The 20,768-nt window shown below is 34.2% G+C and overlaps 1 protein-coding gene across 4 annotated transcripts; it reads right to left on the reverse strand.

Annotated features, from left to right (window-relative positions):
* Nucleotides 1–389: 389 nt before the first annotated feature.
* Nucleotides 390–11,349, reverse strand: LOC130824473 (pumilio homolog 5-like). Of its 4 annotated transcripts, XM_057689501.1 has the most exons (11): nt 10,813–11,349; nt 9,368–9,799; nt 9,120–9,271; nt 7,251–8,638; nt 7,014–7,155; nt 6,810–6,917; nt 5,127–5,339; nt 4,933–5,043; nt 1,895–2,089; nt 1,614–1,782; nt 390–709 (listed from the first exon to the last, which is right to left on the reverse strand). In XM_057689501.1, exons 2-11 carry the CDS (start codon nt 9,738–9,740, stop codon nt 687–689), a joined length of 2,874 nt encoding a protein of 957 aa, XP_057545484.1. In that variant the 5' UTR covers nt 9,741–9,799; nt 10,813–11,349; the 3' UTR covers nt 390–686. The 4 variants fall into 4 exon arrangements, with proteins under 4 accessions (XP_057545484.1, XP_057545483.1, XP_057545486.1 ...); XM_057689500.1 differs by having other exon boundaries at nt 9,120–9,799; XM_057689503.1 differs by lacking the exon at nt 9,368–9,799 and having other exon boundaries at nt 10,813–11,100.
* Between the last annotated feature and the right edge of the window lie 9,419 nt (nt 11,350–20,768).

Raw genomic sequence — 20,768 nt, forward strand, 5'->3', positions numbered from 1 at the left:
AAGTAATTTTTGTGATTAATACTCGTAAAATGGTGTTTATTTATGAAGGAAAAAAATTATGAGTTTTAGATATAATTTTTATTTTGATATAAGAATTTATATAAATTGGAATAATGTTTCAAACAAAAACGGATTAAACAAAATAAATGGGGCCAAGTGACAATTTTTAATTGGTTCAATATAACCTATGGTTTTGAGGCAAAATTTATCCTAAATATTTTTCCAATTACCAATCAGAGGGGATAAAGAACATTTTAGTATCTGTGAAGAACATACTACAAATACACCTTTTACTAAACATACTACTTTTTAGTATCTGTGAAGAACATACTACAAACATTTTAGCATATCGGAATTCTATGATTTAACCTGAACGCTGTGGACATTAATACTTTAAGGTTGTAATTGTCAAATTATTCTTAATAAAAAGGAAATGAACTTTCTCCAACAGTTTGATTAATTTTGGTTTGGCTAACAAATTCCATTCTCATCTCAGCTGGTCCTGTAAGTAACTACACAAATTCTGTTGTATACACAAATGTACTAGAACTTTACAAAATACAACATAAGCTGTTGGAGTTGGACTGCACAACTCTTTCAAATACAACAACATTCAACAACTTCCATTCACAATATCGTTTCGCTTTTTCTTCTGCTCATCATCACTACAATCTTTCGACCGCCATTCAGGATCCCTGGGCTTCAATTTCTGCAACTCAAAGTTATTTCATAATGGAGTGAGGAAAAAGCTTTTCATAGAATGCTACAAAAATGAAAATATAGTGTGCATATGACTGATAAGGAAAAGATGGACTTTTTGGGGTGAGATTGATGGCAACACAGAAAGTTTCCGCTATCAATTGGGAGAAGATAAGAAATAAGAAATTTAGCAGCTTTCTAATACAAAATCAAAGAGGGGGTTTCCAATTGACCCTTGATTTTCAAACACCATATGCAGCTTCACATAAGCTTCACATAAATAAAAGGTGCACAAGGTTTTAATGAGTCACTTTATTTCAATCCATTATAATACAAAATCCAAAAACTCTATTTCGGCTCTAATGGAAATGAACATTATATAGTGTCCAACTAGGGGCCATGTTCACACTCAGCTCGCATGGTGAGTGATGTGTCGGAGTAGCAATGTTCACACAACAGTTGGTTACGGGAACAGAATGTTTTCAGCACAAATAGTTGCACTTGGCCGAATCCAGGACACTATCCAATGATTTAGAAAAGGATCTTCCTTACATACCTAAACAGACAAGTAATAGGCATCGTTCGTTATCACAGAAGATGAATTAAATAAAGTAATGAAGTCCCGAGGCTAATGGTACTAGGAGTAAGTCTGCTCAAGATGGAAAGATTTAGGTACTAATTTAGCAACAACTAGTCATTCCCCTGTGCTGTAGCGGCTTATAAAGGGAAAGGAAGTGTGGGTTGAAATGAGAACCAGTGTATCACTGGACCTCAAGATTGCGTTGCCAATAGAAAAGGTTCTATCTACTCCATGGGGTTTTCATAGTTGAATAATGAGTCAGGCATAACCTTCTAAGGTAAACAGCATCCAGCCATGAAGTGCAAACGAAAAGTGGATAATGAATGAATCATACCTCCAAACAGCTGCTCGAAACGAGCCACAATATGCTTTCCATAAGTGTATTTCTTCAAAGCATTGAGATGCACTCTTATACGACCAATGAGCAGATCTCGTTGATTTTCAGTACACTTCTCAAGAATCTTTTGGACCACATAATTAGCATATTGGTCCTTCATCATTACCTGTAACAAAATAGAAATAAGCAAATGGCATGTTGTTACGTTATACTGTATATAATATTTAATCTAAAACAATAACAATAAAATCCTTCCATCTAAATCTTGATTGGCTTACCAATAAGTTATCATTTCCTTCGTTTTTCCCAATGACTTCACTAATCAGGAGTTCTCTCGAAGTAGGATCGCAATATTCAAGGCATTTCTCAACAACATTTGACGCGAACTTGTGCTGGCTCATTTGTATAACTTGCCCAGATATATTTTTTACAATTTGGCTCCTCTCTTGAGGCCTTCCCCTCTCTAGAACATGCTGAGAGAAGAGAAACCAAATACACAGCAAACATTTTAAGCTACTCATAGCATGTTCTATAGCAGATCATGATAATAGGAAAATCACAATCAAAGGAGTTGTGAATTTGTGAACATGAAGGATCTTGATTACAGTAACATGCAGCCTCAAATGACTTAAGTAGCAAAAAATAACCAGTCCTATTCAGAACATTAAATATATATTGACAGATGTAGCGTATAAAGATCACCAACCAGACAATTTATTTCTCTACAAACTTAAGGCTTCCTATGCGCTCCATTAAAGAAGCATATCAAGATTCTAGATGTCTTCGTTCTTTTTCAAATTAAAGGTTTGTTTTTGTGCTATAAAACCAAATGAAGCTGCACTGAATTGAACAGGACTTAATTGAACTGAGCAAAAGGTGAAAGTTTGTACTATCAATTTCCCTACATAAGAGGCCTTAAAGGAATATTTGCACAAGAAGCATATGCAATAGTTTACCCATAATTTTGATGCATCCTAAACAGGCCGTTTCTAAAATTTTGGTCACCTAAAAACATACTTAATATGGACTTTAAAAAAATACGATATTCTATTATCCTACAGTCGTGAAGTGGCTTACAAGTTGCACCAATGCGAAGGCTCTCACTAACAAATAAATTAAAAATTTAAATAGTAGGTTCTTAATGATACGAAAAGGTTCAACATTCATAAATTGTTCTTTGGTGTACTTCTCATACATATGATCTTTTAATATATCAATTTCATATTTACTTAAATTATCTTCATGAGCTTTTCTAGATGTAAAGTCACTAAAGGTCATTTACATAAACATACTAAAATTCATTTTTCTCTATGTATAAAATAGGCTTCTTAATTTTTTCGTTAGCCCAGGACGAATGACCCTCTTTCCCTACCCCAAATATGGCTCTATTGATCACCTATACAAACTTTGGTAACAATTTCCAAGAACCCAAACGATTGAGTCTTGACTATTAAATCAGGTTCCTCAAGCCCCCAATTGGTTCCTAATGACAATAGAACAATGAGCACTTTGAGCATAAATAAACATTGCCAATCAATGCTATAATCTAAGTGGAGAAAATCAAGTTGGTCGTAAATGATTATTGCCACACCTGGGTTTTATTGTTCACAAATACCTAGCATCCCACTAGAGAATTTATTTTGAGATATTGACTTATGATAGAACAAGAAACTATATGGTCAAGAAGCATTTTAAGCATGTGTGGTAAAAGTCCTTAATTCATGGCCAACAACGGTAACAATAACCTTGTTTTGTTACCTCTTTTTCATTTACGATAGCGGATACATTACCCTGAAATGTGGAGGGAGGAGTACATTGCCTAATGATGACGTATGACACTTTCCTTTTGTAGTCAACTAATTTTTCCCCATTTTCGTTTGTCTCTCTCTCTTTCTTTCCACTTATGGGGATTATTACGGTTAATATTTATTCATCGTGTTACTTTACTCATACCAAGCAAGTTATTATCTTAAACCTTATCATATCCTTTTCCTTTCTTCAAAGCTTTCCTTACCATTTCGATACCCTTTTTCACGCCAAACAACCCCTAAATATCACATTTATTAATTTTACAGCTGACAGCATCATATCGCATGTTAACTTCAACTACAGTCTTTTCAAATTAGCAGTGTGCCATTTTGCCAGACTACGTCAAACAGAAACCTAGACCTAGACTTATGTTATGAGAACCAAGAACATACTCCCTTTGTTCTCAAATGTTCGTCCCATTTAGAATATTCCAACTTAAGGAGAGAGAAATTTGATTAATGTTTTTGACATATATTTAGAAGATAAAATATATCCATGTGAGATCTTGTTAGATTCGTCTTAATGTATACTTTTTTAGTGTGTATTTTTATAATTTTTTATTATGTGTATTTAGAAATACTGAAGTTTAAAATTTGCTTTGAAAACTATGCAAAATGTAAACGAGAAGAACAAAAAAGAAAGGAGGGAATATGTGCTATTAACTGATTAATTGAACTAAAACAGTAAAATAGAAACAAAATAATAGAATGACAAAAGTGAAAATATACTATCGATTAATCAAAAGATGATTACAGCCCTAATTATATAGTAAGAAAAGCTAAATCAAGCACTTCGAGAAGCTTGAGATCACCTAAAATGAGTATTAACCCTGTTTGCTATGAACTGATTAATTGAACTAAAACAGTAAATAGAAACAAAATAATAAAATGACAAAAAGTGAAACTATACTATAGAATGGATAATCAAAGGATAAATACAGCCCTAATTATAAAGTAAGAAAAGATAAATCAAGCACTTCAAGAAGCTTGAGATCTCCTAAAATGAATATTTACCCACCCACCAATTGTTTACAATTTTCATGATGATTAATAACTTCCTAAGGCTCCTTATTTATATTAAAACTCCTCTAAATACTAACTTATTCCTCAAGTTACCACTAATATAGTAATTCCCTAAATTACCCATTCGTAAACTAAATATCAGGTCATTGCAATATAAAGGCCTCCTCACACATATTACATATATATCCAGGCCTTGAACTTGCAACCCCAGCCCAGGAAAAAGCGGAAGACTATTATTAATGCTAATGGAACTAAACACCATATAGTGTTCACTTTTATTAAGATCTTCTGCCATAGAACTCTAGTAAGTTCACTTTTCATACTTATAAATCCGATATCCATAAATAATGTCTGCTATTTTCTAACAAAATTTATAGGTGTAAACTATCATGTTCTCATCAGTCATCACTAATAACAATATCATTTTAAGATGCCTTTTCACCTTGTTAAATAAGATAAAACGCATTGGAAAAGAGAGAGCCAACCTGGGTAACATAATTGCCATATTGATCTTGGGCAAGCGTACAAACGGACTCCAATATCTCATCCACAATAAACTGACTCTGCAACTCATCTGTACAATGCTCAAGGACTCTCTACAATATCAAGTTCAATGTAAACGTTTGACAGAAGTAAGACAAAAAACAACAAGTTCCAACGGCTGAAAAAAGATTATCACCTGTATAACACGACACCCATAAGGGTGCATTGAAAGGCTAGCAACTTGACCACGGAAAGCAGAAATAATAAAACCAATTTTTTCTGAAGGAACACATTCGATACACTTTTGGATCACATGGTTTCCATTTTGATCACGGACACATCTCATGACATGCCCATCCAGCTCACGGACAAGTTCAGTCTTCTGATCAACCTCAATAACATCAAGTGCCTGAATCAGACATTCAAAGAATCATGTCAGATTCAAAATCATATCTCACACCCATGATATTTCCAACAAGATTCTCTAATTCTTGTGTCTAATGAAGAAATATCGTACAATTAGTTTACCCCAACACCTCAAACGGGCTCCTGCCTACTGCCTAGGATAGATAGACATTAATACAACAGTATGATAATCGTTTAGCTGTATCCATTTTCTATACTATTACAAAGAGTTTGTGTCACAAGGTTAATGATTCCAGGGCCAAAGAAATAGAAAGAGCCTCCAAGCACATCATGAAGATCAAAACATGAACATCACCTAAATACATTGTGTAAAGTTTTAAGACGGAGACAATTAACGCACCAACATGCTAAAAATAGTACAACTTTGTCAGAAAACTGAACTCGATTAAGGTGAAGACGATTTAGACTTAAGCCCATCTAGGAAACAGTGTCTCCTTGATTTAAGACAATAATGAGATGTCATTAACAACATGCTATCACTCCAATGACAAGTTGCTCTCGTCTAGGTGGGGATTGCGGAACCAATGTACGCACCTTAACCTTGTACAACGAGGTTGTTTTCGATTGACCCTTAAATGCAAACATCATCAACAATTTCACATAAATAGGAAGTGCAAATGACTTAATGTATTTTACTATGTCCATTAATCTGAAACCAATGACCTACAAATCTTTGGGTCCATCAAGAATAGACATTGCTGTAAAACAATGATACTTAAAGTTAAATTAGTTCAGTACAATAAAAAATTTATTCAGCCAAAAAGTGATCAGGTGAGTACAGTTACACTCAGTTCAATAGGATTCAGATTAGTCTAACAAAAACAAACTCACTAAAGTAACAATACACATTTAAGTAAGAATCAGTTCACCTCAGTAAATCAGAAACTCAAATGTGTTGTAAGTTACTGTTTTTGCTATTTGTCATTAAAAAATCATCTAGAAGGCTAGAACTCCACAAAACAGTGTCTAACAAGCTGGAATAGGACAAAGGGAATACGAAACAGTTGCTCAAACATGTCAAACTCTACCATGATCAAAACACATGGATAAACCTCATGATCGTTCATCAAACCAAGCATTTATTTTCAATGCTTATTTTGTCTTTGAGTGAGCAAAAAAATCAAAGTAGGAATCTCAGATATTAAAAGTCAATGAAAATGGCATTCACAGATCAGTCACATATGCAACCAGGAAATCCTGGGAAAGAGCATCATCTAAGATAGCACAATCAAATATATATGAAATGACACAGAATATCAAGAACGAAACAAAACTAAGGAATTGTATTAAAGACTTACAACTAAACTGAATGGCCAACAGATAATACATTAGTGCAATAAACATGACAGAAAACATACAGTATGATACATGAAGTAGTGATGAATAAACACGTGCACAGAAGCACTAAATTTCGAAAATGCATTCTGCACGAACATCAGTTAAGGCATTATACCTTTTGAATAACACGACAACCGTACATTTGCAAGCTCAATTGTAATATCAGACCCCCAAGGGCCTTAGCTAGGTCCCTCCTCTGATCAGAAGTTCCATACTCAAAAAACTGCAATGTATTAAAGTAAAAAAAAAATAAAGCTGAAGCATATGGGCAAGTACATTTCCTTCATGCAAAGTGGATTTGCAACGTAATGATTCATACCTTTTGAATAACGTAATTTCCAAAAACGTCAGTCATCAATTTGGAAGCATGAGGGAGAACTTCTTGAAACACCGATGCCTTGTCCTCAATACTACAATTTTCTAATTTCTGCTGAATAAAGCGACTCCCATGTTGATCAACACTGAAACAAGAGTAAAAATAACTTTTTATTATCCTAAAACAGAGCTAAATCGTAGAGTATCTTAATTGAAGATGGTGTACTGCAGATGAACTTGCCTAAATTCAACCACATGACCTACTATATCAGATAGCTCAAACCTTCTGCCTTTACCAGATTTTAGCTCTTCAAGGAAGGAGTAAGGCTTTTGATAACTGAAGCTATCAAATCCTCTTTGACCTTGCCAACCAGTATAAAAAGTCCCACTTTTACCAGAATTAGGTGAGCCCAAATCACTTCTTCCCCCGGGCAAACTGCCACCACCGATTGGAGATCCAGGAAATACAGGACTAGCAAGAGAAGAGTTTGGAATTGGCATATAAAAACCCACATTAGCAGGGCTTCCAGCATAATTTGTACCCATAATTTGCCCCCTTCTCTGATTCACATTACTCTGTCCACCAGATCCCTGATATTGATGTCTATGATCAGATGAAACAGATGATAAATCAGTTCCAGCAGGCACATTGAAAGCACTCATCTGGTTTCCAACTACACCCCCTCTCAAAGCCAACTGATCAACTTGAGCAGGAAGACCGTATATATCACCTAAAGACTGGGGAAATTGCAGATGGGGATCCACAAAAGGTTGTCCAAATCCAAGTTGGCCATAGAACTTGTTAAAATGTTGTAAGTCAACCCCCTGTGCGCCACTTCCCCATGAACCAATAATGTGAGTGTTAACATCGGAACCAGTAGAAGCACCATCAAATGCTAAAGGGACAGTGCTATGTGGGGGATATCCAGCCATAAAAGGAGGGACAGCAGTCGGATTGTAAGGATAGCCCCCCATGCCATACTGCGAAGAATATATTACTCCTGATGGTTGGGCACCAGCATAATATGGATTTGCTGATTGCATATAATTAGCAGCTGCATTAGCATAAAGTGGAGGAGCAAAGCCTGATGAGTCAAGTACAGGTTGAACTTCTGTTGAGGTAAACTTCCCACCATGGAAATATTGGTTTGCTACTGCAAATGAATTATTTGGGCCTTGGGATACTACATGAGGCATAGAGCCTTGAAATTGCAAAGTACCACCCTGCTGCATCTGGGGTGGCAATAAAATGGATTGGAAGTTGTTTTTCCTTTCTTCTCGTCCTCCATGGATTTCTAAGTTAGGAGAGCTAGATATATTTAAAGCCTTAATCCCTGTTTGTAAATTGGCTAACTCTGTATCAACACTAACCGAAGTGTTAATTTCTGATAGTGCGGCTATATTATTTGGATCATCATTTTTAGTGGATAACAACGAGCCTTGTCTAGAATCATAAGGTGATCTCAAGTCAGGCGTTCCTGATGCCGTGTCCTCTGCAGAGATGCCTGATGCTACTGCAATAGGCGCACTTGTTACATCTCTCTGCAAGGAAGGCTTGTCAGCATTAATGCTATCAGCTCCATCACCTGCTGCTCCATTTGCAGGTGACGACATACATGTAGGCTCGTCCTGAAATAGAAAATGTAATGTTATAAAAAATCGGTTACAAGTAAAATTGTAGAACAGCGTAAGTCTACAACAACAAAGACAAAGCTTTAGTCCCAAAAGAGAACAACATAAGTCTGTAAGAAACAATTGCGAAAGTGATGATATAATTTAATCAATCAGATACAGAGTTAATACTAAATACACTACATATACATTCACATTCTGCAAATCATACGACAAGTAAGCATATTCAATTTAGAAAGGAAAAAGAAGGAAAAAAAACATATGATTACCCCAAAATTTTAGCACCAATTGGTCAAAAGTTCTATAATAAGAAAGAACAGACATATAAATGTTCACTATTCAGATGAAATACAAATCATCTAAGGAACAAAGGAGAGATGCAGAACTCTCATGATGGAAAACCTCAGCAGGAAAGACCACATCATTTTACTTTATCTCAAACCGTGAAGACAGAAGAGTCAAAAACAGAGGATTACACCTTCACAAGATCAGCCAATTTTATAGTCTCGCCTACTGATAGAGATGGTTCCTGTCTTGAAAATACAGCAGAGCTTCCGTATCTGACGGCATCAGAAGACTTCTGTGGTGATCTATCATCCTCGGACTCCTCCTTGTGTGTTGAGAGGATGCCTACAGATAAACGCAAAAAGTCATCACTGCTGCCTCTAAGTGGGATCAATCCCACGGTGTTGCTGACATGACCGGATGCCAAATGTTGATCAAAACCTGAGGCATGAGAATGATGAAACTGGGGATGCAAACTGACATTGGACGCGTAATTTGAACCAGAAGATGAATAAGAAACCAATAGCCCTCTGGGCCCTGTGGATTCTCTGTCATAACTTAGACTCGTCAAATTAGGACTAAAACCAGAGCTTTGAATGAAATTTCCTATGGCTGCAAGGGAGCCTTCCATGGTTGGGGGTGCACTACCACTTCGATTGGGAATAATACCCCTACTACTGCAGTACTTGTGACCCTCAACAAGTAACGCCTCCTCATCCACAGCCATTTTAGTCGAAGGAAAATCAGAGGCCCCCTTGTGAGAAGCCCATTTTTGACGTGTCTCAAGCATTCTAATAGGACTCTCAGTTGCCATCCTACCCAAACAAATAGTTCACTCTTGAAATATACCAATAATTGAATAATTTCATCTTCCTGCAAAACAGACAAAATGTTCGATAAAGATGGAGCCACAACTAGTTTCTTTGATTCATAGTTCAGTTGGCTCCACAATTAGGGCACAAGAAAACAGCAGAGAAGGTGGGAGTCCCAGTACCCAAAAGAACTAAATTAAGCTCAATTGTCCTCCGATTAGATGCCATCCACGAAAGGGTATTCATTCATAACTAATGTATAGCCTCTCTCCCTTCACAACTCCAAGATTAATTAGGTACCCAAATAATTAGTCACCTCTCATTGTAATAACAACTTCAATTCTTCCCACAAAGCAATTATCATACCGAGATCTCTTCCCATTTCCCCTCAAAAACAAATCTAACGTTAGATGCTACCATTAGAAAAGGGACTTAAGAAAAGGGACTTATTGTGGAGTTTTCTATATAGAAAAGATTGAACTCCTCGGCCACTGAAACAAAGATATAGTGAAAGTACGGACTTATTATCCAAACTTCGGATCAACACCCAAAGGATTACAAAGTCAAATACTAACAATATAAGAATATCTAAACTACAAATGGTACAGAAAACCTCAAACAAGCATAGTATTACTGGGCAGAAACAAAGACAGACAAACTTACTGCACTAAAAGATTAGCAAGCAAACAAATACACCAGTTTAGCTTTCCATCTTCCAACTCAATACTTAATTTCTCATTCAAAATAAAAGTAAATAACTTTTCAACTCACTTCCAAATTCCCAGGCTCCCAAACACTCATTTTTATCCCTCAACCAAACAGAGCAAAAAACCCATTCAACAAGCATAAAAATCAACTAAAACAGAGTTCAATCAAATACCCACTTCAACTTCAACATAACCCCTTTTCAAATCAAATATTGCGAAAAAGATACAATCTTTAAAGTAAACAAACACATATCAGAAGAAGCAGAGCATATGAAAAACAAGAAAATCAAAACCCTAAACACAAATTAAAGCATCAATCATGAAAAACAAAAGGAACCCATAAACTTAAATGATTACACAAACTCACCAGAAGTAAAAAAGAAGTGCAGAGAAGTTCAAAGTTCTCAACAAAACCCTAGACTTCTTCCTCTATACTCCAATGACAAATATGTAATGGAAGAAGTCCACTGAGAGAGAGACTGAAATAGAGAGAGAAAATAATATTCAATAATTGGGCACACCCAAGTCTTTGAATTGCATTAATAAAACATCATTTATATATATTTAGAATATATTTATACATCAAGTGAGTATAGAATAAACAACAATTATGGGTCCCCATAAATGAGGAAGAAAAGACTATTTAAAGACAAGATTTTTGGTACAAAAATGACTCAAAATACCCAGATGAATGTGAAGGGGAATAGGGATAGTCCTATAGTTTAGAGGGTAGTTTAATGTTTGGTGTATCTAGACTATGGAGCAATAGCACTAAAAGACAAGCGCAAAGTAAAGGGGAAACTAACGTAGAAAATTGGCATCAATTGTTGTATTTGTTGAAAGGATAGTGCAAATATGGCTGACACGTACCAGTTGCATCTTTATCACACTTCCTCTTGCTTTAATAAGATCACTTTTTTTATAGAAGGAAATGAAGTGAGTATATAATATACTTTTCGGCCCTTATCTTGTTTGTTTTGTTGGTAGTTATTATAGATTTTAGCCAAAATCTTGGGGGCCAATTGGCCAAATGCCTCTTTTGTCCTTAATTTGGATAGTGTTTGGACTTTGGTCAACATAGCTAATTTAGCCATTTAATTTAGTCATCTTTGCATGAACCAAATAAAGTCTTTCCAACTCCAGTTATGCAGGTTGGTGATTGATCGCATAAATCAAACACAAGTCTTTGTCGATATGTATTGGTGTTACTTGTGCACATCTTGTAAACTTCTTCAAAAATTATTTATTATAAGATTAGTTTATATTTTACACGTTTGACCGTAGATTTTTTAGCAAATAGTTTTCTTAAAAAGAAGATATACTTTATTGATATTGCTAGTTCATTAATTTTTTAAAGTTTATTTTTTTTATCTTAATTCGAGCTATTACAAAGTGTTTCTTTCTGATATGGATAGGAAAAAATATTTTTAAATGTGTGCAGGATTGTTAGGATAAAAAAGGAAATAACTTTAGGATTTGATAATACTACTTATACTAACAAGGTGTATCTTCTTTTGGAGAAAATTAATGAGTTTAAATCTCCATAAGTAGGCATAAGTGCTATGAAATATTCTTAGGATGGGTAACTTCCTTGCAAGTTGTGCGCAATGCGCATAAGTGAAGACAAGTGCATCGAAAAAGATTGGTTTGTGCACTCAAGTCACCATTAACATTAACATGTGTAATTAATATTCTCTATATCTTACAAATTAAGATTATTCAAGTTCTATATATTCTTTATATCCATTATCATGAAAATAAATAAAAAAAAGTCTTTTGTTTTCCATCTCAAATCCCTTAAAACAAATATAGCTTTGAAGGCATAAAATTTTACCTATTTTTTAGCCACCTTTTTATTTTTTTATCCACCTTTTTTAAATTTATTTTAGGAAAAAAGTGCAAATCGCACCATTAGTGCGTTTCCACAAGCAATATTTTTTTACAATTAATCATTATTGATAATATTATCATTGATAATATTATTTATTAGCAACATTTTTACCAATATTTAATATTATTATTATTATTATTATTATTATTATTATCAAGACTGTCTCGAACAATTTAAGAGCCCTGAGCGCAAATCATATATATATATATATATATATATATGCTCTTTAAAACAAACATGTATCCCATGCTTGATCAAATACATCATTAAGCTTCAACTTGTTTTGTATGTCATGCCTTGGTATTTTGGATTGTCATGCCTTGGTATTTTGGAGATTGGAGAGAAGAAGATGGAAAGTGAGGAGTAAATATGTTTAATAGGAATTGTGGACTAATAATGTAATACTACCTGAAATAGCAGCAATTATTTTTTGTTTAAGGAATCGTGGATTAATAGTGTATTAAAATTATCAATGACACTAGATTCGATGACATATTTATCAATGTAAATAAGCACCATGGAGTATCTCTAATTATGTGAATCATTAATTACTCAGTTTTCTTGTGGTCGTAGAGGATGTCTCATTCTCATTTATTATAACTTTTATTCCATTTGTGTTAATTGGTGCACTATTACAAATTTGACTTTAGGTAACATTAATGGTAACACTTTTAAATATTTAATTTTTTTTGAAAATATTAGACATCACTTATATAACACCTTTTTTTTAAGTATCATAATTATGTGGCACTTTTTAAACTGGTAACACTTGTATGTGACACTTTTAAAATTGGTAATACTAATATGTAACACTTTTAATATTGGTAACACTAATATGTAACACTTATCAAATTGGTAACACTAATAAGTAACACTTTTAATATTTTTGTCTATTATGGTAACAAATTATTTTCATCATTCAATTATCAATTAGATGAAGTGATAATTGTTTGCCAAAAACATATGTATCAAGTAATTCAATCCTTCTAAACTTAGACGTGCTCGTAGGGAAAGAACCAACACATTGTAATTGGTGTTTTGTCCTCCACCTACGGTGTGATAAGCAATTTCGATGCTAAGAAAAGGCATTGTAACATACAAGTCTAACGGACCAACTAGTGTCCCTATGATTTTGGTCCAAAATTTGACTACTAATTTCGAAAATGGCGTTATTGGCTCAGAGCTCAAATACAACCTAATATATTAGGATGTTTGGTAATTGACTATTTATTTTTTTAGTTGACTTGTTTGACCAGTTGGAAATATAGGCTGTTTTTGTTGGCTTTTAAGCTAGTTGAAAAGGTCAGTTGTTTATAGAGATGTTTGGTAAATTTAGGTATTGGCTCTTGACTGTTTATCAGAAAAAGTGGATACAAAAGCTAAAAGTCAACCAAAAAAGCTAATTGGATTAGTTTTTTTTTATTTTGGCTTAAAAGCCAGCTAAGCCATTTACCAAACACTTTTTAGGCTATTTGATCAACCAACAAGCCAAAAGCTAAAAACCAACTAAAAAGTTAGGCAAAAAGCCCTAAACCAAACACCCTTGTTGATTCCTGTTACAAAGATACACTGTCTTTTCATATACTTCCTCCATTTCATATTACTTGCACCAAACCAACTTTTGCACTATTTATCATTCTATAAGAATTTACATATTTTGGCTATTATACGAGAAAAAAACATAATCATGTGGGATCTTATTTTATTCGCTTCGTCGTATGTTTTCATAATATCAAATTTTTATAATTTTTAGTTTTGTATAACTTTAGATATAAGTGATCTGATAAATATATTGAATTGCGCAATAATTTATTTGGTGTAAGTAATATGGAACTAAGAAAGTATTAGTTTATTGATTCTCTATTTACGCATGTGCCTTCCTAAACAAAGTATCAAAAGAGCATGCACTACTAAGGTAGTACTTAAAAGGATGAATGTTGACCCATAACTCTACTAATGGTCTAATTACCCTTATGTGAGCAATTGTCTGTCCATTCGTGCACAAATTGTTTCTTATGTTTGATCGAAATTGATATAACTTACTGTAAAACCTTCTCATTCCTCCAAGACTATTTGTATGGGTAAAATTATTAATCAAAAGGTTATTAAGGTAAGAGATGGTCAAAGGAGGTCAAATCTATTAAAATCTAGCAAGATTGAACCGTATTTGTCAGATATCTGGGAACTTTTATCTGGCAAGGAACAAAAGGTTTTGCTTATCTGTAGTAGGTATTATGGATGAGAAACTCACGTGAGGATTAAGGACACTTGTCCTTAATTTAAGAGCTATTTTTAGAAAGTAGGACATGTGTTGGCTATAGACGCCACAAAAGACAAATGAAGTATTTGATTGAGTTTAAGAGTTTGACACGTCTAAAAGGGAGATTAGTACATGCAAAGAATGTTTCTAGGGATCGGGAAAAAGGAAGGTTTGTCTTACAATGATCAGCTATAAATGCAGGTTCGGACGCCATAAATAAGGGGGGAACTTTCTCTAACACAGAAAAAAAGGTACGAAAGCATTCAAAGTGATTTATTACAAACAAACATAACGGAATCTCATAATTTCACATTGATTTTTAGAATAACGTTTAGATAAAGAAAAGATTGGTCATTATTGATATTTCTTGTGATTATTCATAATAAGGACATCATGTCCAGATAAGTCCTAAGCAATAATCCACTTGATAGCCGTTGTGCATCTTGAAGGACTTGTTAGGCAAATTCATCCCATTATCTGATACTGACTTAGGCGTCGGAGTAGGTCCCCGGAAAAGAATTCCGGGCCTTTCTAACCCCTTGGTGTGTTTCGTAGGCATCCAGACATCTTCATCTACAAAGATCTCAGTATCTCACTGCATAAATGGCAAGGAATTAAATTAAGGCTTCCACCAGCATAATCATTCTGATTGAACAAATAATCAAGAGATCAACATCTTCATTAATTGTTCTTCATAATCAGACAAGAACAATTTGGCGCTAGAAGGAGGGCTCCATTTCTTAGAGAATCAAGAGTCTAGGCTTCTAGATCTGGAAGTAATCGATGAACTTAGAGAAAATGCAACATGGAAAATGGCTGCTTATCAAAACAGGATTGCCAGATTCTATAATAGAAAAGTTAAACACAGATCTTTTCAAGTGGGGGATTTGGTTCTCAAAAATGCAAAGGCAACCCAAAAGCATGAGCATAGAAAGTTCTCAGAAAAATAGGAAGGCCCCTACATTGTGTCAGAAGATTGTGGCAATGGGACTTATAAGTTGAAAACATCAAATGGCGAGCAACTTCGACATAAATGGAATATCAGAATGTTAAAAAGGTATTATGTATAAACTTCAAAAAATTCTTGTAATAATTATTTTCTAATATTCTAAAAAGTATAATGGTAGAAAAACGAGCCAGTGGGTAAACACTGACTTTTTACAGTTAAGATACCCAGCTGAGTTCAAAAAGAGACTAGTGGGAAAGCCCTGGTTTTATGACTAAGGAGCCCAGCTGAGTCATGGGGAAGCCCTAGTCCAACATAACTAAGGAACCCAGAAAGTGTTTGAAGAAGATATCAAACATGAGAGTGAAAAAGATGAAACACCCCAGAGAACAAAGACTTTTGAGTATGTTTCATGAATGAAAATACTTTAAAGTTGAAGGGAATAGGAAATGGATAATGGAAAAGGTACACATTTGAGTAAAGATCTAGCACACATTTGAGTAAAGATCCAAATTTTACAAGTTTTTATTGAAAGTTATCTAGTAAGAAAAACATGTAAGAAGAAAAAGTCAAGTATGGGTTATGTGACTTAGATATTTCTTTAAAGTCAGGCCAGTTTTTATTAAGTCAGACACATGTTCAATGTATTAAAGGTTAGATCTATCCAGGAAAAGCAAAAATATAAAGAAGGGGTGAAGAGGAAAACGAAGCCCGAAGGCAAAATGATAGATGCAGACTGGGATGAAGATGTCTTCTTCATTATCTTCAAAAACAATATATTCATGGGCCATCATGCCCTCTTCACCAATCCTGCACCAATATCCCTTGTCCTTAGGGATATGGTAGTAGTCTTCCAGAACAAATTGAACCCTACCCTCTACCAGTAATTTAAAGGTCTTAGAATCCAGAGAAGTAGTCACCAATTTGTTCATTGTATCAGTTTGGGCATCAAAATCGTATGGCACAAAAGCAGCGCCCTCAAGACCCTCTACAGTTGGGGGAATAATAGAATCTTTCCAACGTAGATGTACCCAGCCATTGTGCTTCATAACCCAATCCTTGGGAGGTTCATGTGGTAAGGCCTCTGGATGTGCATATAATGGGAACTCGGCAACTGAAACCTCGGTAAGTTCTTTTCTAAAATCATATTTGATTTCGTTCAAGGTAGTCTTAGCAGTAACCATTGTGAAAGTGTGAAAGAAGGAAAGTTTAAAAAAATTTAGGGTTTGAAAGGAATTAACTGCGGAGAAAAATATTCAGAGAATGTTTGAGAGTAAATGCAAATTCAGGGAAACGTAGAAATTGAGTAAATGTAAATCTTAAAATATTTATATCATTGAGAAACCAGATGAAGTAGAAGTAAAAATGCCAAGAGACGTTGAAATTAGAAGTAGGGAAATCAACCGTCGAGATAAAACTGCCAAATTTTGAAATTAGTAGGTGTAGGGAACAGTGGTTGGATGGGTATTTAATGTTAAAACAACCAAGTTGGGATAATGATGAAAAGGTACTATAGCAAGTTAAGTGTGTTCAACAAGTTTCACCAAAGAAGGAACACTCAGAAACATTAGAGAAAGAGCTTTTAATTTTTTCCAAAAAAAGGGTGAAATATAAACTCCCAGAGAAACATATGTTCCCAAAGACATATGTTCCCAGATAACATGTATAAGTTGCCAGAAATTGAAAATTTTTGACATATTTTTATGAGTTTTATCCAAATGTCCCAGAAAGTCAATTCCAGTGAAAATTAGACGAAGGAATAATAAGGGAAAGTTTACTTGAAGATTATGAAAATTCTTGAAGTGAAAGTTATGTTGCCAGAATTCAGTTTTGAAGACAGACCCACAAATTCTTAAGGAAGAATTTATAGGTCTAGGGGGGCAAATTGTATGGGTAAAATTATTAACCAAAAGGTTATTAAGGTAAGAGATGGTCAAAGGAGGTAAAATCTATTAAAATCTGGCAAGATTGAATCGTATTTGTCAGATATCTGGGAACTTTTATCTGGCAAGGAACAAAGGGTTTTGCTTATCTGTGGTAGGTATTATGCATGAGAAACTCACGTGAGAATTAAGGACACTTGTCCTTAATTTAATAGCCATTTTTAGAAAGTAGGACATGTATTGGCTATAGACGCCAAAAAAGACAAATAAAGTATTTGATTGAGTTTAAGAGTTTGACACGTCTAAAAGGAAGATTAGTACATGCAAAGAATATTTCTAGGGATCGGAAGAAGGTTTGTCTCACAATGATCAACTATAAATGCAAATTTGAACGCCATAAATAAGGGGGGAACTTTCTCTAACACAGAAAAAAAAGGTACGAAAACATTCAAAGTGATTTATTACAAACAAACTCAACTGATTCTCATAATTTCACATTGATTTTCAGAATAACGTTTAAATAAAGAAAAGATTGGTCATTATTGATATTTCTTGTGATTATTCATAATAAGGACCTCACGTCCAGATAAGTCCTAAGCAATAATCCACTTGATAGCCACTGTGCATCTTGAAGGACTTGTTAGGCAAATTCATTCCATTATTTGATACTGACTTGGGCATCGGAGTAGGTCCCCGGAAAAGAATTCCGAGCCTTTCTAACCCCTTGGTGTGTTTCGTAGGCATCCAGACATCTTCATCTACAATGATCTCACTGCATAACTGGGCTTCCACTAGCATAATCATTCTGATTGAACAAATAATCAGAAGATCAACATCTTAATTAATTGTTCTTCATAATCAGACAAGAACACTATTTGCATGAATGGTCTTTTCAATGGTCATTAAATTTCTCAGTTGTGCAACTGTATACCAATGGATTACATTATTTGCTCATAAATAATAATCCCTGCTTGTTTTGGTTTCCATCGCAAATTTTTTTTCCATATTCTCAACATTATTTCCTTTGTATCAGACACATAATAACAAATATCTAACATTCCTGACAAAAAAATTATTTTATAAGTTAATTTGAAATAATAGTTTAAATATCAAACTCACAAATATGAAAATTTGATAAATACATACATAAAGGTTATGAATAGCCAATGACAAGATCTTATCATAATCAGTAAGAAGCGCATTGGAATGGAAACTCTATATGTATAATATTAGCCATAAGAAATTCTGACAGAAAGCTATTTGGGAGGATCAAATTAACGTTAATATGGGAGGAATTAATAAGATTAGAAGGAAATCTGGCAGCATTTATCTGGGAGGATTGAAGAAGCGTTGAACGTGCATTAGGAGTGTTAGTGCATGGGAAGGTCACGTGCGATTGGAAGATACTTGTCCATTGCTGAAGATGATTACAAATTAGAGGGACACGTGTTAATAGAAGAAGCAAAGAGCACCATATAAAATAAAGGAAAAATAACAAAGTAAAGGAGAACTTGGCACGTCAAGGACAACAACAGTGACATGCAATGGAATTTAGGGATTGATGGAATAACAGAAGGAATGTTCTACATGTACAATGGTAGACTATAAATACACTTCTAGGAGCACATAAAGGAGGTAACTAAAATTCTACTATTGAGAGAGATACAACGAACTCTAAGCAATTTATTGTTAAAGAGTTATTACAACTGAATTTCAAGGACCCACATTGATTTTCAGAAAAACATTAATAGCACAATCATAAATCTAAGAGATTAATTACTATTGTTCTAATTAATCTTCAAAAGAACATTTGTCAAATATAAATCATAAGGACCTCATGTCTAAATAAGTCCTAAGTAGTAATCCACCTAGTAGCCACTATGCTCCTGGAAGGACCTATTAGGCAATTTGTCTCAGACTGATACTGACTTGGGCATCAGAGTGGGTCCCCGAAAAAACATTTCGGGCCCTGCTAACCCCTTGTTGCATTTTACAGGCATAAGCATCTTCTCAGGTGATCTTACTGCATAGCTTGGCAAGATAGCAAAGACAGACTTCCACCAACACTTAATTCTTGATTAATCATAATCAGAGGATTAAGTTCTTAATTAATTGTCCTACAAAACCAAACAGAAACAGAAACTTAAATATCTCCCAGTAAATGTCTAAATCTCTTTAAGATCCAAGTATAAGAAATTACCACCTTAGTTATCATAAGACCAAAAAGTACCAAGAAATTATGATTTGTTCTTCATATCAACAATCTCACACAATGACCACCTTTTATTGTTGGTTTTGTATGTAGTGTCGATCAATATTGTATGAGATTATGAGGCCATGTTTATAAAAGCCTGATTAATGTAGAGTTTGCCATGGATAACCTAGCCAACAAACATTAGCATTTGTACCCGTCTAAACCATATTATATGCTCATTTTCTAAATTTAGATAACGATGCATAAAAGATTTACCATGCATCTCTTTAGTCTGATTGCTTGCCTCATATAATATTCAACTTCACCAACAAAGAAGTGAAGACAAACGCACCAAACCAAACCAAGCTAAACCCAATCTACATGTTAACAGGTGCTAACCTAATTAACGCATCATGTTTACTTAAACATAACAAAACCCCTCTATCCAATATCCCATTTATTAAACATATTAACCATGAATGAAATGTTTATCACCTTTTGATATTCCCAATTTAATTCTTAATATTTTTCAAAAGGCAAACCCTCTTACTTAAATGAATTGTAATCCTTAACCAAAGTCATTATCGTTTCAAATTCGAGTTAAATTTTCTTTTCGTATCGTATCAATTTCTCTATCTCTACTCAGAAATATCTCAAACATTATGAACATTTAGTTGATGCATTTACCATTTTTTGTTTCAGCTATGGCTAGAAAAGCCAAAACAACTATTATTTTGGCAATAGGAGCAAAGGTATCAATGTAATCAACACGATGTGATTCGCCTTACTCTTGGCATGCTCAAACATAACTGGTTCATATCTATATCCCTTCAAAATAATTTTCCTGACATAAAAGTTCTCAAATCTTGTTCTCTATGTCCATTATCTTAAAACCAAAAAAAAAATTTAAGTTTCATTACAATTCACTACCCCTCTGCATTTTGCCCTAAGAGCACAAATTTTAAAAACATCGATCCAATTAAAATATACAAATATCATATCATCGTTCATCATATCCAATGTATTCGCTTATAAAAGTTGACAAATCATTTCTTTATAAAAAGAACAGCTTGTAAATTCAAAACCACCATAAAACCTTGCATTATCTTGCTTCCAAGTCCCAATAATTTTTATTTTATTATTTTTTTG

Source organism: Amaranthus tricolor, chromosome 9 (genome assembly GCF_026212465.1).
Source record: "Amaranthus tricolor cultivar Red isolate AtriRed21 chromosome 9, ASM2621246v1, whole genome shotgun sequence".
Taxonomy (NCBI): domain Eukaryota; kingdom Viridiplantae; phylum Streptophyta; class Magnoliopsida; order Caryophyllales; family Amaranthaceae; genus Amaranthus; species Amaranthus tricolor.

Bases quoted from the DNA above. Each gene is read 5' to 3' on its own strand.
- LOC130824473 (XM_057689500.1), bottom strand. From the start codon at position 9,740: ATGGCAACTGAGAGTCCTATTAGAATGCTTGAGACACGTCAAAAATGG. The intron at 8,639-9,119 runs GTGTAATCCTCT...TTTCTATTTCAG, and splicing joins AATTGGCTGATCTTGTGAAG to GACGAGCCTACATGTATGTC. The intron at 5,340-6,809 runs GTATAATGCCTT...TGTCTGATTCAG, and splicing joins GTTGTCGTGTTATTCAAAAG to GCACTTGATGTTATTGAGGT.